We start from the raw sequence: 27,880 nt of genomic DNA, 5'->3' as shown, positions 1-27,880 counted from the left end.
CCTTCAGAGTGTTGGGACTGCAGGAGTAAACCAACATACTCAGCATAAGTTAGTTTAGTGTGTCAGAATTCTCACAAGTACACATTCCTCTGCAAGTCTGAACAATCCTTTAATCATTTTTTTTATCCTCTGTCAATAGGGAAGAAAGCACAATGGAGGGGTGCTTGGCAACTCTATGCAAGTTGGAAGAGTTTTCAGTGAAGATGCATGCCCTCAGACTCACATTAGTAGGCTAAATACAGAGAACACGTCAGAGAGTAATTTGTGTGGAAAAGACTTGCTGCCACCACGTAAAGAAACGTCTACTGAAAAGAACATTTTTCAGTTGGACCAGTGTGTAAAATCTTTCACTTTGACTCCAGATGTTTCACAGAAAATGTGCACTCTGGGAAAATCCACTGAATGCAGTGACTGTGGGAAAACCTTCCTTAACCACTTAGAACTTGAGGCACATTGTTCTTCTCATAGTGGAAAGAGTCAATGTGGACAAGCTTTTACTCTTCCTGTAAGTCATAATGAGCATGTTGTAATTCCCCCTGAAAACAAATACTATGAATGTAAGAAATGTGAAAAAGTCTTTACACATCCTATCTACCTTAATGTCCATATGCAAAGCCACACCGTGGAGAAACCCTACGACTGTAAGGAATGTGGGAAAGCCTTCACTGAGCGCTCAAGTTTAATTGTGCATCTACGCCAGCACACTCGAGAGAAGTCTTATGAGTGCAAGGAATGTGGGAAAACCTTCATTCAACCCTCACGCCTTACAGAACATATGAGAAGTCACACAGGAGAGAAACCATATCAGTGTGACCAGTGTGGGAATGCCTTTGCATCTTCTTCTTACCTTACTACGCATTTGAGAACTCATACCGGAGAGAAGCCCTTTGAGTGTAACATATGTGGGAAGGCATTTACACGTTCCTCTTACCTGCTAGGTCACATACGAACTCACACCGGAGAAAAGCCCTATGAATGTAAAGTATGCGGGAAAGCGTTCAGTGGTCGTTCTTGGCTTACGATACACTTACGAAAGCATACTGGAGAGAGGCCCTATCCGTGTACGGAGTGTGAGAAAGCCTTCACCAGTTTTGCTCAGCTGACTGAACATATAAAAACTCACACTGGTGAAAAGCCCTTTCGTTGTAAGGTATGTGCAAGGACCTTTAGAAATTCCTCATGCCTTAAGACCCATTTCCGAATTCACACTGGAATAAAACCATACAAATGTAATTACTGTGGGAAAGACTTCACTGCACGGTCAGGCCTTACTAAGCACGTACTAATTCACAATGGGGAGAAGCCCTATGAGTGTAAGGAATGCGGGAAAGCCTTCAGTACATCCTCAGGCCTTGTTGAACATATAAGAATTCATACAGGAGAGAAGCCCTTTGAATGCTATCAGTGTGGGAAAGCTTTGGCTCATTCCTCATCTCTTGTTGGACATTTAAGAACTCACACTGGAGAGAAACCCTTTGAGTGTAAGCAGTGTGACAAAACATTTACGCGGTCTTCTTATCTTCGTATTCATATGCGAACTCACACTGGAGAGAAACCATATGAGTGTAAGGAGTGTGGGAAGACTTTCCCTGAGCGCTCATGCCTTACTAAACACATGCGAACACACACTGGTGAAAGGCCCTATGAATGTAAGGAGTGTGGGAAAGGCTTCATTAGTTTTGCTCAACTTACTGTACACATAAAAACTCACAGTTCTGAGAGACCTTTTCAGTGTAAGGTGTGCACAAAATCCTTTAGAAACTCCTCCTCCCTTGAGACCCACTTTCGAATTCACACTGGAGTAAAACCCTATAAATGCACTTACTGTGGGAAAGACTTCACTGCTCGTTCAGGCCTTACTATACACTTAAGAAATCACACTGGGGAGAAGTCCTATGCATGCCAAGAATGTGGAAAAGCCTTTAGCACTTCCTCAGGCCTTATTGCACACATAAGAAGTCACAAAGGAGAGAAACCCTTTGAATGTGACCACTGTGGGAAAGCCTTTGCTTCTTCCTCTTATCTTAATGTGCATTTGAAAATTCACACTGGAGAAAAGCCCTTTCAGTGTACAGTGTGTGGGAAAACATTTACATGTTCTTCCTACCTTCCTGTTCACATGCGAACTCACACTGGAGAGAAGCCTTTTCAGTGTATAATATGTGGAAAGTCATTTTTATGGTCCTCGTACCTTCGAGTTCACATGCGAATTCACACTGGAGAGAAACCCTATGTATGTCAGTACTGTGGAAAAGCCTTTACAGAGCACTCAGGCCTTAATAAGCATTTACGGAAACACACAGGAGAGAAACCGTATGAATATAAGGAATGCAGGGAATCCTTCACTGCTTCTGCTGATGCTAATCAACATGAGAATCCCCATTGGGGGGAAAGCCTTTGAATGTAAAGTATTCAGAAAATTGTTCTGGAAGCCCTTGATCCATCCTTTGCAATCAGAATTCAGTCTATAAAAGTCTTATAATAATCAATGTATGAAAGCATTCAATTGTCACTGCTATAAAAGCAACTCATTCTGAGTTTAAGGCTATGGGAGAGATCAAAATCCCAAGATCGGTGAACTCTGTCAAGGTTTGTACTATAGGAGATGAAAATCTTTAGTGTTTCCCTGTGTGTTGATGCAAGACATGTAGAAATGTCATAGTTTTTAAGTTTCTTAGTTCACTTGTAATCTCACAGTTGAGAAAAATCTTACTGAAGTTTGGGAAATAACTTTTTACCTTTGACTTTATGTGGTGGTTACAGACTGAACACAAACCACGTATGTGTAATAGGGGATTTGCTTCAGTGTCTTGAAGTTTTGGATGGCAACACATGGATTTCCTGGGTGCTTCTAGATGAACTTTGAATATTTCTATATTTGTGTATTTTTATGACTTCAATTATAAATTTCTAAATTTCATTATAGGTTTTCCTTTTTAAAATATTTCTGTCTGATGTGATTGAAAACTATTGTTTATACCTGGTGTCTAGTATATGTCCCATGCTGGCATTGTGAACTAATGAACACAGTCACTACTTATTTCGTTTGGTGTCACATGTGCCCCTCTTCCCCTTTGTCTTTTTTCGAGTTACTTTCACTTTTTGACCTAGAAGAGTATGAAAATCATGTAGTCTAGACTGATCGAGCTCATGGTAGTCCTGGCTCAGTCTCCTTAGTGTCGAGATGGCAGGTACAAGCTATCATACCTGACTCTAACTGTTTAAAGTAATGTCACATAGTGTTTACGTACTTACATAAGACGATTTGGGTCTGACCAAGACAACCCCTTTCTTTGAGTTCCCAGTCTCTGGTAGCCGCTACCCTTTCTCTGGTTGGAGTTTAGCTTGCCTTTAGTCTCTACTTGTTAAGTCTTGTAGTAACAAGTAGTATCTGTATTAACTATTCTTTGGTTTTTATTTTTTATTTTTTGTGCCAGGGTCTTGTCGCTCAAACTGACTCCCAAACTCCCAGCCTTTCTGCTTCAGGCATGTGCCATCATATCTAGCTGTTTATATGAGTTTAAGTTTATATGATGTCCTCAAGGTAGAGCTGTGTTGTGGTCAGTTAATTGTTTTAGGACATTTAATTATCCTTTGGTATGTCTATGGATACTTAGTTTCCATACCTTGACTGTTGGGAGTATTGCTGCCTTGAATGCTAGTGTAGCTGTCTCTTTTTAGTTAATGATCTTATGTCCTCAGATGCAGTCCCCAAAGTGGGTTTGTTACAGTAATGACACGTGTACTTTTAATTCAGTATGTCTGGACTATTCTGTAATGGCCATCAGTTCATATTCCAATGATGTACCTAGTCTTTTTATTGCTTATCTTTTTACTTTTTTCTTTCTATGTGCCATTTTGAAATGTGAGATAGTTTCATAAGTTTTGATTTGCATTTTTTCTAATCTATAAGCCATTTGTATGTCTTTGCTAAAATATTAATTTCAGTTATCAAGTTTAAAATCAATGTATATGTTTTGCTGTGAAGTTACCTGAGTTGCTATGTTTTAGACATAGACCCATTGTAATATATATGATTTGCAGATATTTTTCCGTCTGTATACCTGCCATTTCAGATTTGTTTTCTGCTCTGCTTTGTAAAATCTTCAGTTTGATGTTGCCCTAATTTTTTATATTTGCTTTTTATGCCCATGCTTTTCATGTCAGCTCCAAAATTCTTTGCTGGTGTGTCAAGAAGCTTTCTTTTTGGAGTTCTATTGTGTCAACAATCTAAGATTTGATTTTCAGGGTTTTGTTTGTTGGAGGTGATCTCATTATGTAATCTATAATAGCATAGAACTCACTGTGTGGACTAGGTTGATCTTGAACTTGCAGCAGTTTCTCCCCAGGCCTGCTGAGTGCAGAGATTTCCAGTATGGGCCAACCTACCCAGCCTAACTGTATTTCTTTTACTGTTATTTAATTTTCTTTCCTTTTTTCTTGACCTCGGAGTTGCACACACATGTACACACCATAGTTAGTGGTATAGTTTTGCTTGTGCATCCATTTTTATCAGTTCCTTTTATTTGTTTAACAATCCTTTTTATGGTTTGATAGTTTTGTTGAAAATTTGGTTATAAGCATTTGTGTTTTGGTGCTAGGAAATTGAACTTGTGGCCTCATGAATGCTAGGCACATACTCTACCCTCAAGCTATAGCTCTAAACCCATTTTTGAAATTATTTTGACTGTATAAGGGTTTTGTTTTGACCTTTTTCTTTCTTTTTTTTTCCTTTTCCTTTTCTTTTCTTTCTTTCTTTCTTTCTTTTTTTTTTTTTTTGAGGTTGTTTCTCTGTGTTGCTTTGGCTGTCCTAGAACTCACTTTGTGTTCCAGACTGGCTTCAAACTCACAGAGATCTGCCTGACTCTCCCTCCTAAGTACTGTGATTAAAGACATCCACCATCCCTACCTGGCTTGTATAAGGTTTTTGAGATAGGTGTAACTCTGGTTGGTCTGAAACTGACCAGGTTAGCCTCAGACTCACAGAGATCCACCTATCTTTCTACCTTCCAGAGTGCTGGGATTAAAATTATGTGCCACTATGCCTAGCAATGATAAGTTTATATCTAAGCTATTTTGTTACGTTGTCTATATCAATATTGTACTGTTGGATTACTGCCTATGTTATGTATTTTTCTTTTGTAATTATTCCTTGAGAAAAGGTCTCCTGGAGCTTAGACTGGCTCTGAAATAACTGAATGGTCAAGAGTGATCTTGGACTTTTGATCTCTTGCCTCTGCCTCCAGTGGTAGGGTTCCAGGCACGCACCACTACACTCACCATTTTTGTTTTGGCGCAGTGCTTGGGTATCCAGGCATGCTAGGTGAATACTCTACCAACTGAGCTTCATCTCTAGCCTGTGACACACTGTTAAACCTAAAACTTTTGTTTTTGGGCTAATTTGAAAGGTTTTGGTTTTTTATGTCTTGGGAATTTTTTCCTAAGCCTGTGAAGAATGCCATTTAATTTGCTAATGTGATGGCAATAAATCTACAAAGCACTTTGGGTAGGATGGACATTTTAACAGTGTGCATGGGATACCCTGCCATTTGTTTATAGTCTTGTTCATAGTGGTTTAGATTTTCCCTGTTTAATTTTATTCTCATTTTATGCAATAGGGTGTATAATATTTTTGCTTTTAAATTTGTAGTATGTAAAGACACTTTGTGTTGATTTGAAAATCATTGAACTTTTATGAGTTTCTTAAAATTTTTTTCACAGAGTAATTTTCTATGTTGACACCCTGTCACCTGAAACAGATTTGTTTCCTTGGGTGAAAAAAATTTTTTTTTTCTTACCCTAATTGCTCCAGCTAGGCTTTCCCATGTGTTTGCTGAATAGATGGAAAGGTGCGCCTGTCCCGGACAAGTTTGAGCTTTGTCACACTGAATGATAACGGTGTTTGTTTTCCCTGTGCTGCCATTAGAGTTTCTGTCTAATTTATTGACTGTTGTCGCCATCAGTTGATATCCTATGTTGTTACATGATTCTGTATATTTTCTGCAATACAGTTTTTCATTTTGTTCATTCAGTGTATCACATTTATTTATTTTGCATAAACCATCTTTGCATCCCACTGATAAACTCATTCTTGATCACGATTTGTGCGGTCCTTTTAAAAGTTACTTTGTGAAGTGACCAGGATATTGAAATTGTCTTAATAAATAATTTTTCATTATTTGTTTTTGAGACAGGGTCTTGCTGTGTAATTCAGGTTTGGATTAGAATTCACTGTGTATCGCAAACTGACCTCAAATTAATGATCCTCCTGCATTAGCCTCTCAAGTGGCTTCAGTAGTGACCCACTGTGCCTGGCTGATGATGTTTAGAAAATCATCTGTGCTTCCAGTAAGTGACTCGTTATTGTTAGGGCATAAGTAGACCGAAAAAGAGGTAAGGGTGTCATGGTTGTAAAGGTGTGATCCCAGAAACAGAACACTAAGTATGGAGAGCAAATATTAATGTCCATGTAGAGAGGAATAAATAGCACTATGATGAGAGTGTAAGATGGCTTTAGTGCTCTTCAGTGCTGAAGTGATAATAACATTGAGTCTTAAAATCACTAAGGGAGTAGACTTGAGACCAAGTGGATCTAATAAATCTATACATAACATTCTAAGGGCCAGAGAATACTTTGTGTTTAATTTCACAGGGTGTTTTATGAGAGATTTCACAAGCTTTACTTTTAAAATAATTCTTGGGCAGGATTGAGTTTCTTTAGTTTTTGAGGGACGGTCTCATTGTATAGTCCAAACACCTCCAGCTTGCAATTCTGGCTCAAAGATACAATACTGCATTATACTAATATGTTAGAACTGGCACTAATTTTATTTACTGACTGTAGATGCAAACTAATGAATATATTCCTCACCTGACATAGTTCTTTTCTATTACATTTATTTATTTGGGATGGGGGTGGACAACATCGTGTGTGAAGATGAGAGGACAACTCAGGAACTGGTTTTCTCTGTTACCTTGTGGATCCTGGGAATTGAACTCAGGTATTTGGGCTTGGAGGTAAGCACTTCCTTTGCATGCTGAGCCAACTTGCTAGCCCACAACATTATCTTTTATATTTGATATGAAGACACCTAATGTCTTAGCAAATTAGAGAACACAGAGTTCCATAGGCCCTGGAGATAGATGCTTATATGTCTCTCAGAGAATGGTAAGTGGGTGGCAGGGACTTCTCTCTTGGAGTGTAACCAGGCTTCACAGAGTGTTCATTTGTCAGGAACTAAAACAGCCCACCTTACCAACACCTAACGTGTTAGCCAGTGTTCAGTGGACAGTACATTATTGTTCCCTGTTGTCACAGAGGTGAATGTGCTGTCTTGACACTACTGACAGAAAGTGTGCTCTCATAAATGGTTATCTCTTTATTTCTCCTAAATCTTAGCCATTGGCAGCCACTGTTGTCATTTACTGCTGTGACTTCAATTTATTTTTTAGATTCCAAGTGTGAGATAATGTAGACTTTTTTTTTTTTTTTTTTTTTTTGAGACAGAGTATATCTCACTAGCTCTGGCAATCTTGGAACTCACTTTTTAGACCAGGCTGGCCTCTAACTCAGAGATCACCTGCCTCTGCTTCCCAAGTACTGGTATTAAAGGCATGCATCAGCACTACCCGGTTGTTTTGTTTTTGTGTGTATGTTTTGCCTGCATGTGTTTCTATGCATCAGGTATGTACCTGCTGCCCAAAAGGTCAGAAGAAGGCATCAGGTTCTCTGGGACTGGAGTTACAGATGGTTATAAGCCTCCATGTGGCTGCTGGGAAGTGAACTTAGGTCCTCTGGAAGAGTAGCCAGTATAGTATAATTGAAGCCAGATAGTATAATTTTGAATTTTGTTTGAAGCTAGTATGCTTTGAAAATGAAATATTCCCTACAAGTCTATGTGTTTGTATGTGTAGTCTCCAGCTGATGCCACCATTTTAGAAGGTTGTGGGTAGGGGTGGGTCTTGGAAGGTTTTACCTGCCAACCATTTTGGTCCACCTCTCTACTTGTGATCTGCCAGTTCTCCCACAAGCTCCTGCTGCCACATAACCATTCCAGCTACCATCCCTTTCTTGTCATGATCGATTTTACCCTCTGAATCCATGACTTCAAATCTTTCCTTAAACACTGCCAGGAATTTTGATAAGTGATACAGAACCCACATAGCTTAGCGTGTATTGTGCGCATAAACACGTGTATTTGAAATAGGGTCTTATTTATTCCAGACTGTCCTCAAACTTGACGTGGTCAAGGATGACCTTGAACTTTGAATCCTATCTCTACCCCCAATGTACTGTGGTTCCTAAGGAGTGACTGAACCTGGACCTATTAGCATGCTAGGCAAGAACACTGCTTTCAGAGCTACATTGAAATACTCAGGTGTGTATAAGTGCACTTCGCTCATCTTCACATGCACCCCACAACCTCCATCTTCTCCTTGTCCATACTTTTAAAGGATTTTTTTCTTTGATTCTGTGCATGAGAGAAAATGCAATATTGGTCACTCGATCTGGCTTATTTTGCTTACTATGCATTTTAGTTCCATCACTTTCCTACTAGTTACCTAATTTTTTTTTTTTTTTATGGCTAAAGAAAGCTCCATTCTGTGTATCAACCCCCCCCCCCCATTTTCCCACTGTACATAGGTCTTCCCCATGCGTTTGGGTGCCCAAGGGGGTTAGCAGAGGGTATTGGATCTCCTGGAGCTGTAGTTATATGTCCTGAGACACCCAGTAATGGTGTTGGGAACCACTTTGGTCCCCTGGAAGAGCAATCTTAGCTGCTGATCCATCTCTCAGTCTTTTTCTTTCTTTCCTTCCTTCCTTTCTCTCTCTCTCTTTTTTTTCTTTTTTTTTTCTGAGACAGGGTTTCTCTGTGTAACAGCCCTAGCTATCCTGGAACTAGCTCTTGTAGACCAGGCTGACCTTGAACTCACAGAGATCTGCCTGCCTCTGCCTTCTGAGTGCTGGGATTAAAGGGATATGCCACCACTGCCCGGCTCAGTCTACTTATTAATGAATACCTAAGCTGACTTTTTAAGTTGGCTACTGAGTAGTGTTACTGTTAACATGGGTATGCAGTCTTGCCTCCTTTGGTGTATACTCAGGAGTGAAATGGTACAGTTCAATCAACCATAGTTCTGCTTCCAGTTGTTTGGGCAGCCCCCATACTGATTTCCATTCTCATCAACAGTGTACAAGGGTTCTGGCTCATCTCACCCACACTACGTCTTGTTTTTTTGTTTTCTTGGACAAACCATTCTGAAAGGGAGCAGTTGGAATCTTAGTGAAGTCTTTTTTTCTCCCTGATAGCCAAGGATTTTGAACATTTTTCCCCATGTATTTATTGACCATGTTTTATTTTGAGAAGTGATTGTTCAATTATTTTTGCTAATAATTCATTTAAAAAGATTGCTATATGTCATATGTGTGTACCTGCATAAATTTATGGTCATCACATACATAGAGGTCCCCAAAGAGGCCAGAAGAGCACATAAGATACCCTAGAGCTGGTGTTCCAGGTTGCTGTGAGCTGCCTGATGTGGCCACTAGGGGTGGAACCAAGGTCTTCTGCAAGAGCAGGAAGCATTCTAATCTATATTGGCTAATATTTAATATAATACAGTGGTTTGGTGAAGGCCAGAGCCTGAGGCATTACAGGGTGTGTGTACTCTTGACTGTTTTCTCTAGTCCTGCCATGAGGTCTGTAGTAGAGAAATCCACTCCTCAGCTCTGACAAAGGACAAGTCCATTGAGTTCTGGGGCTTAGCTAGACAGGAGCAGTCTCACAGCATTGCTCCTTTATACTGTGACTGATCCTGGATGCCAGTGTAGTCTGTTACTATGACTAACATTTGTAGGAGCCGATAACGGAGTCAATGAATCAAAACCCTCTAAGGAGCTACTGACAGTTAGTGGTTGCTAGGAGAGAAGTTATTTTCTTCAGTAGTTACCCACCTGTAATTTGCCGTGCTTCAGTAATTACCCCCCTTCTGCGCTCATGAAAGCTACTCCATTTTAGTAGTTCTGGGGGCATTCACGTGCACTAGCATATACACAGAAATAAAACACTTAAAATCCAGTGGGTCACTAAAGAAAACAAAATAGGAGGAAAGAAGTTCAGTGCGACTGGGAGAGAGATGAAAGTAATGAGTGTGTGAAAATGCCCAAAATATATTATACATGTATAAGAGTGTCAGAGGGTGGGGCTGGAGAGAGTGCTCAGTGTTAATCATGCAGAGGACCTGGATCCAGTTCCCAGCACCCACCTGGTACTCCACAATCACATGTAACTTCAGTTTCAGGTGATCCAGTGCCCCCCACCCTTCATCCCTCTTAACCTTCATAGGCACCAAGTATGTACCTGGTGCACATACATACATACAAGCATGTGGTTGTTTGAATGACACTTATAGACTCATATTTGAATGTTTGGTTCCTAGTCGATAGACCGCTCTTGGGAAGAATTAGGAGGTCTTGCAGAGCCCTCTGCTTTCTACCTGTGGATCAGATGCAAACTCTCGCTTGTGCTCCAGTGCCGTGCCATGCTTCCCATTATGGTGCTCATAGACTCACCTCTGAAACTGTAAGCAAACTCCCCCTTAAATGCTTTCTTTTGGATGTGTTGGTCATGGTGTCTCCTTACAGCAATAGAACAGTAACTAAGACAAAGTTTTTGTGATCACTCTTACGCAGATCTACAATGAAAAAGCGCAAGTGGAACAAAAAGAAATACAAACTAGGAAGAAAAAGAGCGCCAGGAAATTTTATGTTGGAGTCAAATCTTGTGCTCAAAGAGAAAGGCCCAATGTGAAATGGAGTAAAGGGAGTGATGCCCTTGAGGCTAGCCTCCACCCAACCAGATTTCCAGTTTGTAAACAGAAAATACCTAAGGAATCTTCTGTGTAGCAAAAGAAAGCTTATTCAACAAAATAAAGTATCAACAAATCAAAGCTTTTGTAAATGTATTCCAAGGAAGGGGTCAGGGTTCCCAGCCCAGTCAAACAGAATTTGGCAGCACCAACCATGTGGTCCTGGATTTAGAGTCAAGAGGATGCAGGAGTTAAAGGGTTGTGGAACCTTCCTTTGTGGTTAAAGCCGTGGAGGCCCAAAGAGGCCATTGTGTCAAACTGTGTGAATCCTGGATTATGTTAGAGACCCCAAGGTTTTGGAGATTCCAGAGCCATAGAATACCTGTCGAGACCTGCACCAAGTGGAACCAGGTCCAGAGAGGTGTGATCTATCACGCCCTTTGTCACAGGACATCAAGCTATGGCATTTGAGCTTGCCCCGCCAGGTTTCAGTCTTGCTTTGACTCTTCCCCACTATGCCCCCTTTCCTCCCTTTGGAATGATCATGTAGTCTATGCTGTATGGTGGAAGTAATTAATGTGCTTTGTGATTTTGCAGGGGGTTGCAGTTAAGAGATAGCCTTGAGACTATAAGAATCTATGGGGATTTTTGAAAGCGGATTTTGCATTATGAGATGGCTACAAGTTTTTGGGGGCTAGGGAGTGGAATGTGGTTTGAATGAAAATGGCCACCATAGGCTCATACATTTGAGTACTTGGTTCCTTAGTTGGTGGAACTGTTTGGGGAAAGGTCAGGGGGTGTGGCCTTGTTGGAAGAGGTGTCTACTTGGAGGTGGGCTTTGAGATTTCTAAATCCCATGCCAGGCTCAGTCTTTCTGCCTCGTAGTAGTAGTCTGAATATGTAAGCTTTCAGCTACTATTCAGTGTCATGCCTCCTGCCTACCACCGTGCTCCCTGCCATGATGGTTATATATTCACCCGTGGAAACTGTAAGCAAAGCCAGAATTAAATGCTATTCTTTAAAAATTGCCTTTGTCGTGGTGTTTCTTTACAGCAATAGAAAAGTAACTTAAGATAAAACAGTCATAGACTTTGCTTATTTATTTTTGAGATAGGGTCTGGCCTGGAACTCATGATGTAGACCAGGCTGGTCTTAAACTCAGAGATCTGCCTGACTCTGCTTCTGGGATTAAAGTTGTCACTATCACACCCAACTAAATCTTTTAAAAAATCTCTCTCTCAAAAACAAAACAAACCAAAACAAACAAAAAACAACAAAAAACAAAGCTGGGCAGTTGTAGTGCACGCCTTTAATCCCAGCACTCGGAAGGCAGAGGCAGGCGGATCTTTGTGAGTTTGAAGCCAAGCCTGGTCTACACAGAGAAACCGTTGTCTCAAAAAACAAAACAAAAATCTTCAAAAACAATGTCAAAGAATAAGCTAAAAAGAAAAAAGTGAAGGAGTTAAAGAGGAAGGTCAGCTTGAAAACTCACTCTAGTACTAGAATCACAAGGCGGGCCTGGCAAACCTGTGGAAATCCGCAAGCACAAAAGCTGTGCAGATCCAGCGTGCGGTGTTTCAACGACGGCAGTGGACGTGAATGAAACACTCATGGCCGCAGCTGAAAAGCTTCATAAGCATGAGCCCCACATGCAGCCATTCCTACCTTCTAGTGATGACCGGGAGATTCCAGGCCTTCACTCTTTCTGAGCAAGGATTCTTCTTACCCACTGGGTTCTCCCCAGCCCTTATTAGTTACTTCTTGTTTAATTAGTTTGTTTTGAGGTAGGCTCTCACTAGACCTGGCTGGCCTGGAGCTCACTATGTCGATATAAGGCTGATCTTGAACTCATATCTGCCCACCTCTGCTTCCAGAATCCTGGTATTAAAAGCATGTGCCATGATTCCTGGCCTAAATCAGTTGCTATAACTTCATTAACTTCATAAAACGGCACCCCCCTCCCCCCAAAAGCACTAAAAAGTTTAAACACTCCTGCGTAAGTGGGAAGTACCCAGCCTCGGTGGGTAGGAGCTATGGTGAAAGGAGAGAACTGACTGTTCCTTGCCCTCTGACCCCCACAGCCATGCTTGAAGTGGCGCACACATGACATAAATAATAAGTTAGTAAATACCTAAAAAAGAAAATTTTTTTCTTAGCAAACAGGCTACCTTCTAATTTTGGACCTCATCTTAAATGGCCAGTCTTCGGAGGACAAATGGTGTTAAAAGTTCAACTATATCAAGATAGTAAGCTGTTTTTAAAAAACTCTTCTCAAATATAATTCCACTTAACTGGCCCCCATAATGTCTCTCAACTGCTATAAAAGGACCCCTATCCCCGGTGTGTGTCAGTTCTCTTCTGCTTTCTCTGATAATTTGCCCAGTTTCTGTTCAATATATTCCTTTAAAAATGTATCAATTAACCCCCGTTCTTTCCCTTTTTTTCCTAGACAGGGTTTCTCTGTAGCTTTGGAGCCTGTCCTGGAACTAGCTCTGTAGACGAGGCTGGCTTCGAACTCACAGAGCTCTACCTGCTTCTGCTTCCCGAGTGCTGGGATTAAAGGTGTGCGCCACCACCGCCTGGCAGTTTATCCCTTGTGTGTGTGTGTGTGTGTGTGTGTGTGTGTGTGTGGTGTGGTGTGTGGTGTGGTCAGAGGTCAAGTTGGTTCTCTCCTTTCAACATGTGGTGGTTGAATTCAGCTGGCAGCAAGCACCTTTATCTGCTAAGCCAACTAATCGAGGTTTTTTCTTTTGTTTAGTCTTTTCTGTTTTTAGTAGCTACTTAAATTCCAAATCTTCGGTAAGCAGAGATTGGTAGATCTCTGTGCGTTACAAGCGATCCTGGTCTACATATATCTACATAGCAAATTTCATACAAACCAGAATTAAATGTTAGACGAGGGGGGGGGGGGGAGGAAGAAGGGGGAGGGAGGGAGGGAGGAAGAGAGAGAGAGAGAGAGAGAGAGAGAGAGAGAGAGAGATATCTGGAGATGGAATTACAGGTGGTTTTCAGTTGCCCAGTGAAGATGCTGTTAACCAAACTCAGCTTGTCTAAAGACCGGAAAGAATTCATGTCTCCAGCGACTTCAGGTGTCTCTTCATAACAATTCTGTTATGGACTCCTGTGCACTGGGTCCATCCCGATAGGACAGAAAACCCCAAGTCTCAACTGTCGGAACAGAGACGGTGTCCAGATAAAGAGGAGAGATCACAATCTAAAAGGCAGAATAATTAAATAGGATTTAGTTCATTTTTATGGAGTCCTACGCTCAACACTAGAGCTAATCACCTCCAAGCTGCCTCTGAAGTCCCGCTAGTGGGCGATCCCCACCCGCAGCCCGGACCACCTTCCTAAATGTGACCTCAACCTTGTGGGTCTGTTTCTGCTTCTCTTCCCTGCATCCGGTCCACCGAGGGCCAACTGCACCTTCGTGAGAGGGAATTCTAATTTCTTTTTTTTTTTTTTTTTTTTTTTTTTTTGGTTTTTCGAGACAGGGTTTCTCTGTGGTTTTGGAGCCTGTCCTGGAACTAGCTCTTGTAGACCAGGCTGGTCTCGAACTCACAGAGATCCGCCTGCCTCTGCCTCCCGAGTGCTGGGATTAAAGGCGTGCGCCACCACCGGTTAACCGGTTTCCAAATTACGAGAAGCAGAACCAGAGCTGGAGCCGGAACCGGTCCTGAAGCCGTAGGCCGGAAACGAAAGCACTGTCGGTTGTTTCCTTGGGTTTCTTCCGGTAGGGACTCTGGGATTTGTAGTTTCTTTGCTTCTCCGAGGCTGTGTCCAGCAGGCCGCCTGGGTGACAGGGGTGCCCTCCTCTGAGCCGTCGGCGCTTTCTTGGGCGAGCGCGACCCTCATTCCGTTTTCGTTCAAAAGGAAAAGGATTTACGCACGTTGGGTTTTGGTCTTAAGTCTTCAGGAGTTGGAGGATCGGAAGTATTCACTTGGTTGAGGTGAGCGTCTTTTTGGCTTAAGGCGGCTGCGAAATCTGGGAACCAAACCGAACCCGGGTCCTCTGCAAGAGCAGTGTGCACACTCCACTGAGCCAACTACAGCCCCAGCAGCATAACTGCGTTGTTGCTGGATGTGGTGGAGCACGCGTGTGCACTCAAAGGCGGGGTTAGGAAGATCGGGCGTTTGAGGCTAGTCTGGGAGGCCGTCACAAAATCTTGGCTCAACAACAATGTTACTAATAAGTAGCCTGAGTAAAGCTAAATTTCTCCACACTCCTTCCAAAATACATCTAAATTTATTTTATCTTATTATGAGTATAGATTTTTTTTTTTTCCCTGCATGCCTAGCTTTCCATCACATACATGCTTGGTCCCTGTGGAGGCCAGAAGAGGGCATCTGTTCCCCTAGAAACGGAGTTATAGATTGCTGCGAGTATTCATGTGGGTGCTAGGAAGTGAATTCAGGTCCTCTGAATGAAAAAAAAAAAATGAAAAGGAAAGGAGCATACCTGCTCCTAGGTATGGTGGAGGAGAAAATATAGATATGTGGGAGAGCATAGCCAGAGTCAGGGACATCTGGGAGAGTCCAGAGTGGACCTGACCCTAAGCCATGTGAGGAGATAGGAGAGGGAGACCAGGCTCAGCAGCCAGGAGGGGAAGGGCACAAACAAAGGGGCAGGCAATGAAAACGGTTGGGAAGGTACAGGGAAGAGCAGCCCAGCGTCCTGAGTTGGTGAGTTCAGGTTACCTGGCAGAGTATGCCAGACAGAGGGAAGCTGGGAGAACCTGACAGCCAGGTCTCCTTTGGTAGATTAACGAGGCACCTCAACCATTTGTTCCAGGTTTGAAACTTAACATCCCAGCCTTTTGTTGCTAATAAATAAATGATAAGGGGTGACACAGTCTTCTCTATGTCTACTCTCTGCTGACTTTGGGGCATCATTGGTGGGGACCCAAGAAAGCTGGAATGCTGGCCAAGTGTGGGAAGAGCAGGCTGTTTCACTTGTGGCACCAGATGAATGGGGGAAAAAAAAGAAATAAAAAGGAAAGGAAAGGACATGACCACTCCTAGGTGTGGTGGAGGAGAAAGTTTGCCTTGTTTTATATAAATAGACACATATTCTTTTATGTTTTTGTTAACTGTCAAGAAAAAGTTCCAAGATGGGGTGTGTGTGTGTGTGTGTGTGTGTGTGTGTGTGTGCTTGAGTGTGTGCTTGAGAAAGCCAGAAGTCATCCTTAAATCCCCTGGAACAAAATTACAGGCAACTGTGGCCCATTTGAAGAACTGAAGCTGAATCCTTTATAAGAGCAGTAAGTGCTCTTAGCCACTGAGCATCTGTCCCCGCTCCCTGAAGAATTTGTTTGTTTTTGTTTTGTATAATTTTGTTTCAAGATAGGATCTCACTATGTAGCTCTGGCTGGACTAGAACTCACTATATGGGTCAACTTGGCTTCAAACTCAGTGGTTTGCTTACCCCTTTCCCTCAAATGTTGGGATTATAGACATATGCCACCTCCCAGGGCTTGAAGGAGAGAATTTTAAAGTAATTGTCCAGTAACTCATAAATCCAAAGATGAGACAATCTGTGGCAGAACATTAAGCAATACAATGATGGCTTGACCTTCCGTCAAGTATTTCGTGTTTTGGGTACTGCCCTTCATTATGGATGTCCTTGCTACTGAATGGGAAGAACAGAGTTCCATTAAGCTCCATTACATATGACTGTCAACAGTGCCATTTGTATAGTCTACACATTCCCATTATTCACTCGATTAATCTTAAGGGACAAGGGACATTCTAGGTAGTCAGATGTTCTAGGGTAGGAGTGGTCCTCTTCAGCAATCCTCACAATGTCAAGGACTGAGGGCAGGCAAGCCCCTGCCTAACTTAAGGTGGACTATATCAGAGGATCCAAGTTTGGTTTCCATTCTCTCCGTTTCTTGCCACGTTTAGGTATTGTTTTTATATAGTAGGTAACAGGCTCAGGGTCTGTGAGATCCTCTGTTTCCTTAAGAGCCTCCTTAACTTGCTAGTCATTCTTTGTTTAGATGGTGAGTAGCATGTCAGCGTTGACATAATTAGAAGGTTAGTGGGATGGCAAGTGGGTAAGGGTATTTGCTGCTTATCTAAATGACCTGAATTCCATTCCGAGGACTAAATGTAATAATACTACAACTAATAATAAAAAACTAATAATAAAAAAACTACAACTAATAATAAAAAAAAACAATAGGAAGAACAGAATGAGAGGACAGAAACTGGTCACTGATAAATTCAGTGAAATTGGAAGTATAATGTGTGTGTGTGTGTGTGTGTGTGTGTGTGTGTGTGTGTACATGCATGTCACAGTATAGATAGGTTAGAAGACAACTTCCAGAAGTCTGATCACCTATGATGTGGGTCTTGGGGTCCAGACTCTGACATTAGGTTTTACAGCATACACCTTTACCTGCTGAGGTCTTGGGTCCAGACTCTGGCATTAGGTTTTACAGCACACACCTTTACCTGCTGAGGTCTTGGGTCCAGACTCTGGACATTAGGTTTTACAGCACACACCTTTACCTGCTGAGGTCTTGGGTCCAGACTCTGGACATTAGGTTTTACAGCACACACCTTTACCTGCTGAGGTCTTGGGTCCAGACTCTGGACATTAGGTTTTACAGCACACACCTTTACCTGCTGAGGTCTTGGGTCCAGACTCTGGACATTAGGTTTTACAGCATACACCTTTACCTGCTGAGGTCTTGGGTCCAGACTCTGGACATTAGGTTTTACAGCATACACCTTTACCTGCTGAGGTCTTGGGTCCAGACTCTGGGCATTAGGTTTTACAGCGCACACCTTTACTTACTGAGGTCTTTCATGGCCCTTACTCTGTTTATCTTTATTTTGAAAGCAACTGCAAAGAGGACTATAAGTTTTACCTCCAACTAATTTTTCATTTCTTTGCCTTTTCTGTCTTCAAGCTGAAATTTCTTTTTTGTTTGCAAAATTTCAGAACCGGAAAATGCTTTAAACAAACTCAAACATTTAATATATCAGCAGGATTTGCTGAGAGGACATATTTTCTGAGACATACAAATGGTAAGTTTAACAAAGGATCTTTTTTTTCTCTGTGTTGTCAGCTCCCAGTATTACTTTCTTTTTAAATTTTCTTTCCTTTTGTTTATTCTAGGGTTTTTACTATGTAACCCTAGCTAGTCTGGAACTTGCTATGTAGACAAGATTGACTTTGAACTCAGAGATAGTCTTTGCCTCCCAAGTGCTGTAAAGATGTGAACCACTAGGATCTGTCTGCCTGCCATCCATCCATCTGTCCATCCATCTGTCCGTCCGTCTGTCCATCTGTCTGTCCTAGAATTCAGTCTGTAGATCAGGCTGGCTTTGAACTCAGAGACCTTCCTGCCTCTGCTTTCTGAGTGCTGGGATTAAAGATGTGAACCACTAGAATACTTTTTATTTTGTATATTCACAGAAGACTAAGAATTCCAGTGTAGAAAATTGAGACATGGAAAGTTATTTGAGAAATGAAATTCATACAAGATGGAGTGATGTTTCTGAAGAGTACTGTAATAATGAAAAATATAGAGCTTATCTAATAATAACATGGATTTTGTTGGTGTCTTTCCAAAAGATGTGATAATCAGATCAACAGAGAAAACATTTCCTTGTAAGTAGAACTGTACCCACAGCTCATCAGAACAACGGTGACAGCAAAGAACATGCCAAAACTGCATTTCTTAGTTGGATTTTCCTGGGAAGGTGTGTCTCACATTGGTGAGAAATTACTATGAGAATTATCTTATTGTTTTAGTAATCATGCTATTCTCAATTTTCCTGGTACTGACAACCTAATATATTTTTCTAAGTATAATAGCAGATGATAAGGAAGTTGCAGATCTCTTTCTCCAAGAATGCACACATATATGATTAACAAATTATCTTTTTTTTTCTTTTGTTTTTTTGAGACAGGGTTTCTCTATAGCTTTGGAGCCTGTCTTGGAACTAGCTCTTGTAGACTAGGCTGGCCTCGAACTCACAAAGATCCACCTGCCTCTGCCTCCAAGTGCTGGGATTAAAGGTATGAGCTAGCACCACCTGGCTTTAACAAATTATCTTTTTAAAATTTAATTTTTTTTTGTGTATGTGTGTTTGGCATGTATGTATGTATACCATGTATATGCCTGCTGCCCATGGAAGTCAGAAGAGAAAAGTGGATCCTCTGGAACTGGAATTACAGATGGTTGTGAAGCACAGTGTGTATGCTAGGAACCAAATCCATGTCCTCTGTAAGAACAAATACTCTTACCCGATATGCCATCTCTTACCCCATATTTAGCAAGTCTTTATATTGTGCTTATGAGTATCTACAGGGTAGATCAACAGGCTGAGAAGAGCTCCCTGTATGAGTTGTAGAAGTGTAACTTTATGAGTAAGTGGTTCCGAAAGTCAGATGATTGATATATGAGGTCCTCAGAATGAGTGTGGATAGAGATGTCTTATCTGAGCTCTGGGATAGAATACGGGAGTAGACCCCTTTACAGGCATGGGGGTCACTTTTGCATTCTTCAGTGAACATAGGTGATGTCACTTTGCTCAAACTGCCATGTATGTGATGGTTTAGGACTCAGTGACCTTTGAGGATGTGGCTGTGTACTTTACCAAAGAGGAGTGGAATTTATTGGATGGATTTCAGAGAGACCTCTACAGAGACGTGATGCTGGAGAACTACCAGAACCTGGCCACAGTAGGTAAGACTGTCATTGTCTCCTGTAGCATCTGTAGATTGATGATGTAACTGTGAATATAGTGGGAAATAATAGAGACATTGTCATTGTCCTAGCACATTTTAATCTGTTATTGGCAGTTGTCAACAGTGTGGCTTTAAAATTAGTTAGTAACATCCCTCTCATTTCCTTAGAAATGTACTGAATCAGAAAACTCTCCATTTGTGTTCCTGTCACCTGCTATCACATTTTTTCATGTGACTGTTTCACACAGTAACAACTAGCTGAGCATGATGGTACACACTTATAATCCCGGCATGCAGGAGGTTGAGACAGAAGAATTGCCTCAAACTCAAGGCCAATTTAAGCTATGTAACAAGCACAAGGCCAGCCATGGTTGCATAGCAAGACAATGTTTCAACACAATCAAAACAAACAAAAAAACTAAACAATATTGGTATAGTCATTTCCAATGAGATTTAAGATATTTCTCCATTTCTGTTGCATCCAGTTTGAAGAAAAATCTTAGTAATGTTTGCATCTAATTTTTTTTTTTCAAGACAGAGTTTCTCTGTGTAGCCCTGGATGTCTTGGAACTTGCTCTCTAGACCAGGCTGGCTTTGAACTCACCTCTGAGTGCTGGGATTAAAGGTGTTTGCCACCATTGCTTTACTCTATGTGTAGGCCCGAATGTAATATCAGAAATCAAGTATAGCCCAAATATTGAATATTTGCATTTTGAACTACTTAAAACTAATTCCAAGAGTTGGAGAGATGACTAGGTGATTAAGAGCATTTGCTATTCTTATAGAGGACCCAGGTTCAGTTCCTTGTATCCACATGGCAACTCATAACTATCTGTAACTCCAATCTCAGAGGATCTGACACCTTGTTCTGGCCTTCTTGGGCACCTGCACACATATGGTATACATACATACATGTAGGCAAATATTCATATACACAAAGTAAAAGTAAATCTTTATATAAGAGGGTCTAGGGAATAGGTATGTCTCAGTATTTGTAAAGTGATTGTCTAACATACACAAAGGGTTTAGTTCCCAGTACTGCATAAAACTAAGCATGGTGTTGCATGCCTATAATTTCAGTACTTAGGAGATAGTCAAGCTCGGCCTTGGTCACATAGTGAGTTCAAGGCTTGCCTGGCTACCTGAGACCCTATTTCAAAAAAGATAATAATTCTCATGTTTCATTAGAAATATAACTTCTCTTTCATGGGGAAGTTTGTCATCCCTTTTGTGAGCTTCTGTCATTGATATATCATTTTCTATATATCAGAGTACAGCTTGTCAAACCCAGCCTGACCTCTTTGTTGGAGGAAGTAAACTTGTTGACTATAGTGGAACAAGACAGTCTCCAGTGTGATCATGGGTTAAAATAATTTCTTATTGACAAGGTCAGTATATTTTGAAGTATGAGGAACCTTATTTTGGGAAAAAGTTTTTCCTTTATTTTTATTTTTATCTGTCTACATGTATATTTGTGTACCACGTGTGCAGTACCTGTGGAGCCCTGGGACTGGAGCTACAGACAGTTTTGAGCTGCTGTGTGCATGCTGGGAACTGACCCTAGGTTTCGTGCTCTTACTGCTAAGCCATCGCTCTAGTCATAGGAATTTTTTTATATATGAATACATTTTATTTTGAGCAAATCCATTCTCAATGCCACTGATGGGAAAAACCCCTTTGAAAACCAAGCTGGGAGTTGATGAAATAACTCAACAGGTAAGGAAGCTTGCAGCCAAACCTAACTGCCCGAGTTTGGTTCCCTGAACCCACATGCTGCAAGCCTAAATTCATGTGTATACATGCACAAACACAGATGCATACAAAATAAATAGATGTAAAAACAGAAGACCGTCTTGAGCCTGAGCACCGCAGTCCTTGGACTGCAGGTTCTGAGGGATTTTCAGCATCTTTTACTGCATTATTTGTTTTATTCACACTTTTTTTTTAAAATTAAAAAAGTTATTTAGAAATATTTCATTTTATGTGTATGTGTGTTGTGCCTGCATGTCAGTCTGTACACCATTTATGTGCTTGGTACCTACAGAAGCCAGAAGAGGGCATCAGACCTCCTGGAACTGAAGCTACAGATAGTTGTGAGCCATTGTGTGGATGCTGGGATTTGAAACCTTGTCTTCTGAAAAAGTGGCAAGTCCTCCTAACCCCTGACCCATATCTCCAGCCCCATATCCAGGCTAAAATTTCAACAGTGATCCTCTCTTTTACACTTTGAGTTCATGTCTGTATTTTTGCAGTTGTATACTGCTTTCTTCCCCAAATCATATTACTCTTGTTTACCATCACGTGTTACCCAAAATAATTGTTTTGGGGCCACTGAGATTGCTTAGTAGGTAGAGGTGCTTTCTTCCAAGCCTGTTTGTGTTTGATCCTAGAACTCAAATTTTGGTAGAAGGAGAGAATCATTTCTAGTATTTTTTTTCTAACCTCCACCTTTTTGCCATGCCATGCACTAAATAAATAAATAAATAAATAAATAAATAAATGTAAATAGAAAGAATAATTTTATTTTGACCCTAGATCCTTATGACTGCCAAATCACAGAGTTATATAATTGGATTCAATTATATAATAAATCTGTTTAATTCTATCTTTGCTTTATTAACTTAGCATGTTCAATATCAGAATAAATACTCAACATCATATTTTGTTGTATAAATGATTGCATGTGTACTTTTGATAATGTTTTATTTCAGAAAGGAAAATGAACCTTGAGACAAAAGAGACAGAACTTCAGCTGGAGAGTTTTTGGCCAGATATATCAAATGAGACACAACTGGCAAGATTAACAAAGGTATTTCTTTGTTTCCAAGGTCAGAGAATATTTGGAATTCTGTGATATTTCTATGCATGAATAAAAGATGTTTGAGAGATGTAGCCTTTGCCTACAGGAATCTGTTTCCTAGCATGAAGCTTTGAGTTACCTAGCATGGTGTTTTAGAGTTACCCTTAGAACGTCCTGTGTAAGTCTGAAAAAATTTTTAGTACTCATTCATCTCTCTGTCACCAGGCAGGAAGCCACAGTGAAGGGGAGCTCTGTGACTCCAAGGAGGCTGGAAAATTCTTCAGTGAACACCCACGCCTTCAGGCACATATGAATATTTGCAATACAGAAAAGATTTCTGAATATAGTTGGGCTAGAAAAGACTTACTTCCTTCAGTCAAGAAAGCCTCTACTGAAGAGAAACTTTCTGTGTTGATTGACTGTGAAGAAGCCTTTGCTCTGAACCCAAGCATTGTTTACCAGAGGACATGCATTCTGGGCAATTCCGTTGCATGCAGTGATTTTGGGAAAGCCTTTGTTAATCAGTTGCAACTTACGGCAGACAGCAAAGCTCACAGTAAAGAAAATTTCTATGAATGGGAAGAAAGTAAGAAAGTTTTTACTCAGCCCACAAATTGTTCTGCTTTAGAGAAATGCTCTGGAGGTAAGGGATGTGAAAAGGCCTTTACTGCACACTCAGGCCTTACTACGCACGTACAAAGTCATAAAAGGCAGAAGTCTTACGAGTGCACAGAGTGTGGGAAAGTGTTTGGTAAATGGTCAGGACTTACTGAGCATTCTAGAAGTCACACAGGAGAGAAACCTTTTAAATGTGACCAGTGTGGAAAGGCCTTTTCTTCTTCCTCCTATCTTACTGCACACTTGAGAACTCACACTGGAGAGAAGCCCTTTGAGTGTACAGTGTGTGGGAAAGCGTTCACACGTTCCTCCTACCTTCGGATTCACATGCGAACTCACACTGGAGAAAAACCCTATGGATGTAAGGAGTGCGGGAGAACCTTTGCTGTGCGCTCATGCCTTAATAAACATTTACGAACACACACTGGGGAGAAGCCTTACGATTGTAAGGAATGTGAGAAGGCATTTACTAGCTTTTATCAACTAACTGAACATATGAAAATTCATACTGGTGAGAAACCCTTTGAATGTCAGGTGTGCACAAAATCATTTAGGAATTCCTCATGCCTTAAGAAACACTTCCAAATTCACACTGGAATAAAACCATTTCAATGTAAGGAATGCGGGAAAGCCTTCACTGGACGGACTACCTTTACCAAACACGTATTGACTCATACTGGGGAGAAGCCCTATGAATGTAACGAATGTGAGAAAGCCTTCAGTACCTCCTCAGGCCTTATTGAACACTTAAGAAGTCACACGGGAGAGAAACCCTTTGAATGCTATCAATGTGGAAAGGCCTTTGCATCTTCCTCGTATCTCACTGTGCATCTGAGAATTCACACCGGAGAGAAGCCATTTGAGTGTCCAGTGTGTGGGAAAGCGTTTACACGGTCTACCTACCTTTGCAGACACATGAAGACTCATAGGGAGAGAAACCCTATGCATGTAAGGATTGTGGGAAAGCCTTCAGTGGGTGCCCATGCTTTAACAGACATATAAGGACACTGGGGAGAAGCCCTATCTGTGTTAGCAGTGTGGGAGAGCATCAGGTTTTCTTAACTTACTCAACGTATTAAAACTCATACTGGTGAGAAGCTTTTGGATATCAGATATGTATAAAATTTTAGAAATTTGCATGCCTTAAGATTCCCTTCCGAATTTACACTGGACTAAAATCCTATCAGTGTAAGGACTGTGAAAAAGTCTTTGGTGGCCACCCTGTCTTTGTGACAGTTGTACTCACTGACAATGGGAGAAAGTCAGGTGAATGCAGAGAATGTCAGAATGCCTTCACTCCTTCCTCACATTTTTAACATCTAAGAAATCACACATGAGAGAAACCCTTTGACTGCGAACAGTGTGGAAAGGCCTTGTTTCCTCCTCATCTCTTAATATAGATTTGAGAACTCACACTGGAGAGACACCCTTTGAATGTACAGTGTGTGGTATAAAATTTAGGTGGTCCAATTTTTGTAGCCACATGAGCATGCGCACAGGAGAGTCACCCTATTTATGTGAACAATTGCAGTAGAGAAAAACACTACTGATTTGCGATATGTCTAGCAGTAACACGCCTGCTAACTAGTTTAATTAATGCTCACCTGTGATCTCATAGTAGTGAATAACTTCAAGGAAAGGACTAGTGGAACTAAAAGAAATGTGTGACTCACACTGAAGACAAACTGCATATATGAACTATGGCAAATACTTCCATATATTTTCAAATCTCCTGTGTGCACAGAGCCATGGATTTTAGGTGTCTCTATAGGTGTACTTCTAGTGTTTTGAATACTTCAATGTATGTGTACTAATGATTTGTGTTGTATTAGCTTTTGGGGGGCAATTGGAATAACAGCTATTCACCCCAGGTAGGGGCACTGGACAGATGAAAGAAATTATTCCATCCAAATAGAGTTTGGTGAGCCACTGAACTTATTGGGGGGTTACTTATAGGAACAAGGGTTAGGGGTTTCTGGTAGTTTGAATAAGAATGGCCCCATTGGTTTATATATTTGAATGCTTAGTCACCTGGGAGTGGTGCTATTTGAGAAGATTAGAAGATAAGGCCTCGGTGGGGGATGTGTTGGTGTAGGTTTTGATATTTCAAAAGCCTGTGCCAGACCCAGTCTCACTCTGCCTGTAGATCAGGATATAGAACTCTCAGCTCCCTGTCCAATATCATATCTTCCCACATACTACCACATGCTTCCTGCCATGACGATAGCAGGAACTGTAAGCCAGCCTCCAATTAAATGCTTTTATAATACTTGTCTTGGTTATGGTGTCTCTTCACAGCAGTAGGCTAAATAGTGACTTAGGTTTACTTTCAGGAGTATGCGTGATTCATACGTGAAAAGCCCATCCTGGGCAACATTTCATTTAATGAAAGCTGCATTCTTGAACCTCTCTGCCCAGTCTGCAGGCAACATCCGCAGGAGAGTCTCTACGTACAACATCTGCAGGAGAGTCTCTACCTAGTAGTTGTTTATTGTTTTATAATCCTTCTGAAGTGCCCTTGGGAATCTTGTAGCTTTCTGAACTTCTGAATCTTGTTTCCTTAGCTTGTTGAGTTTTGCACATCTATCTTCTCTCTAGGAGGGAGGGGGATGTTTCTATTCAGAGAAAGTAGCTGCACAATGCTCCAGTCTTTCATTTAGCTCTTATATTCTTCACATCTGATCCTATACAATGTTGTCTGAACTTTGAATGGGGGTGATATGTAGATTCTGGATTATTTTCATCTGTTTACAGTTGATTACAGAGGACTGGTCCACCAAGCCTCTCTAACAGTCACTTTCAGCAGCTAACTTGACTAGTTAGGAATTTCCATAGTAACCATTGTCATCTGCAAAAAAGAAGCTTCCCTCATCGATGTGCAGTAGCCTTAAATCCAACTCTGAAGCAGTTGATAGTGCTCACAATAGCCATGCCATTATTAATTCACCAATGGACAACCTAATATGTCAGTGGTAAGATAATCAGGGTTCATATGTCTTACTTTCAGATACTGCATTATATGTTGTTATAGATCAGCCATTTGGAGCGGGGGTATCCAGTACTCTTCAAGAGAGTATGCCATCCTATGCCATGTAGAAGAAAGTGGTTATCCCAAGATTTACCCTAAGAGTACTTGAATCTCAGATGCATGTTTTATCACCCATCACGGGAAGCACACAACCACTTATAGCGTACTCTACAGCAAGGCAAATGGGGAAATAGAGTCATTATCAGTACTGACCTCATGGAAACTCCACTTTTACATGCACCAGCCTCAGTTGTATGTCTTCCCACCCATCACAGCCATACAACTGACCCTCTCCAAGTCATATTAGGTTTTATAGGTACATGTTTACATGTTAATTATGTTTAACTTTTCCTGGGTAGACAGAAATAAATGTCTATTCACTTCAGGTTGGACATGAATGAAACACTAAAAAAATAATTCTACCCAAGTCTAACTTGGTAGTATTGAGGCAATGAGTTTTTTGAAAGGTTACTATTGCTGTGACGAAAGTAAACTTGGGGAGGAAACGGTTTATTTGGCTTACACTTCTGTATCATTGTTCACCTTCTAAAGAACAAAGAAAGAAAGAATATTAAAAGCTTCAAGGGGAAAAGACCAAGTAACATATAGATGCAGACATATTAGAATTACATCTGACCTCTTAATGAAGACTCTGTAAGTCAGAAGGGCCTGGACATATGTGCTGCTTCTCTATAAGACCACAGATGCCAACCCAGACTGCTATACCCAGCAAAACTTTCAGTCAACATAGATGAAGAAAATAAGATATTCCATGATAAAGTCAAATTTAAACAACATTTATCTACAAATCTAGCCCTATAGAAGGTGCTTAGAAGGAAAACTCCAATCTGAAAAGGTTAACTACACCCATGAAAACACAGGAAATAAATAATCCTGCACCAGCCAAAAAAGAACCACACTCACACCTACACACCACCACTCACCACCACCAACTACAAAATAACAGGAATCAACAACCATTGATCATTGAAATCTCTTAATATCAATGGACCTAATTTTCTGACATAAAGAGACACAGACTACCCACAGAATGGGTAGAAGCTAGGATCCACCCTTCTGCTGTATCTAACAAACACACCTGAACATCAGTACCATTACTTCAGGGGAATATCTTTTAGAGAAAGATATTCCATGCAAACGGACCTAAGAAGCAAGTTGGCATTGCTACTTTAATATGTAACAAAATAGACTTCAAGCCAAAACTAATCAAAAGAGATTAGGAAGGACACTTCATACTCATCAAAGGAAAAATCCATCAACTTGACATCTCAATTCTTAACATCTATGCTCCAAACACAACCATACCCACTTTTGTAAACAGAAACACACTACAGCTTAAATCACAAATTGACTTTCATACACAGTGGGAGAATTCAGTACTCCACTCTCGCCAATGGACAGGTCATTCAGACAAAGCCTAAACAGTTATTGGAGTTAACACATTATAACTAAGTGGATCTAACATATTTACAGAGTGTTTTACCCACATACAAAAGAATAGAACTCCAAAACCACATACTTGGTCAAAAGAAAGTCTCAATATTGCTGGGTGGTGGTGGCGCACACCTTTAATCCCAGCACTCAGGAGGCAGAGGCAGGTGGATCTCCATGAGTTTGAGGCCAGCCTGGTCTACAAAAGCTAGTTCCAGGACAGGCTCCAAAAACTACAGAGAAACCCTGTCTTGAAAAACAAACAAACAAACAAACAAAAAAAGAAAAAAGAAAGAAAAAAAGAAAAATGAAAAAGAAAGAATCAACAGATGCTATTGAAAGACCCTCACCCACTTGGGTGCGGGCCCAAGGGGGAGAAGCCCCATGACTCAATTAACCAATCCAGCAGATGCAAGAAGCAAGAGTCTTAACGTTAACGATAGCGCCATCGGGTGTCTCTAGTCTCCAA

At 41.0% G+C, this 27,880-nt stretch overlaps 2 protein-coding genes across 9 annotated transcripts in view; both read left to right on the top strand.

Moving 5' to 3' along the window:
- Positions 1-11,813, top strand: part of LOC121451448 (zinc finger protein 26) — a 30,274-nt gene extending 18,461 nt beyond the window's left edge. For 7 of the 8 annotated variants that reach the window (XM_041656904.1, XM_041656903.1, XM_041656905.1 and 4 more), the window contains one exon: positions 140-4,769. In XM_041656904.1, coding sequence (XP_041512838.1) covers positions 140-2,401 — 2,262 coding nt within the window. In that variant the 3' untranslated portion in view covers positions 2,402-4,769. Of the gene's footprint in view, positions 1-139; positions 4,770-10,440; positions 10,584-10,693 lie in introns of those variants that run through there. The other variant, XM_041656909.1, reaches the window with a different exon arrangement.
- A 2,783-nt stretch (positions 11,814-14,596) lies between these two features.
- LOC121451450 (zinc finger protein 26-like) lies at positions 14,597-25,246 on the top strand. Its single transcript, XM_041656910.1, is given in 6 exon segments — positions 14,597-14,759; positions 17,759-17,844; positions 19,385-19,511; positions 22,225-22,322; positions 22,539-23,856; positions 23,859-25,246. Coding segments are annotated over 5 exon segments (1,698 nt in total). The 5' UTR covers positions 14,597-14,759; positions 17,759-17,841; the 3' UTR covers positions 24,011-25,246.
- The last annotated feature ends 2,634 nt before the right edge of the window (positions 25,247-27,880 follow it).

This window comes from Microtus oregoni, unplaced genomic scaffold (genome assembly GCF_018167655.1).
Source record: "Microtus oregoni isolate MIOR12 unplaced genomic scaffold, Mior012 000008F_ref0000371, whole genome shotgun sequence".
Classification (NCBI taxonomy): Eukaryota; Metazoa; Chordata; class Mammalia; order Rodentia; family Cricetidae; genus Microtus; species Microtus oregoni.
Note: the sequence above shows the minus strand (reverse complement) of the source record. Positions and strands in the feature narration are given on the sequence as shown.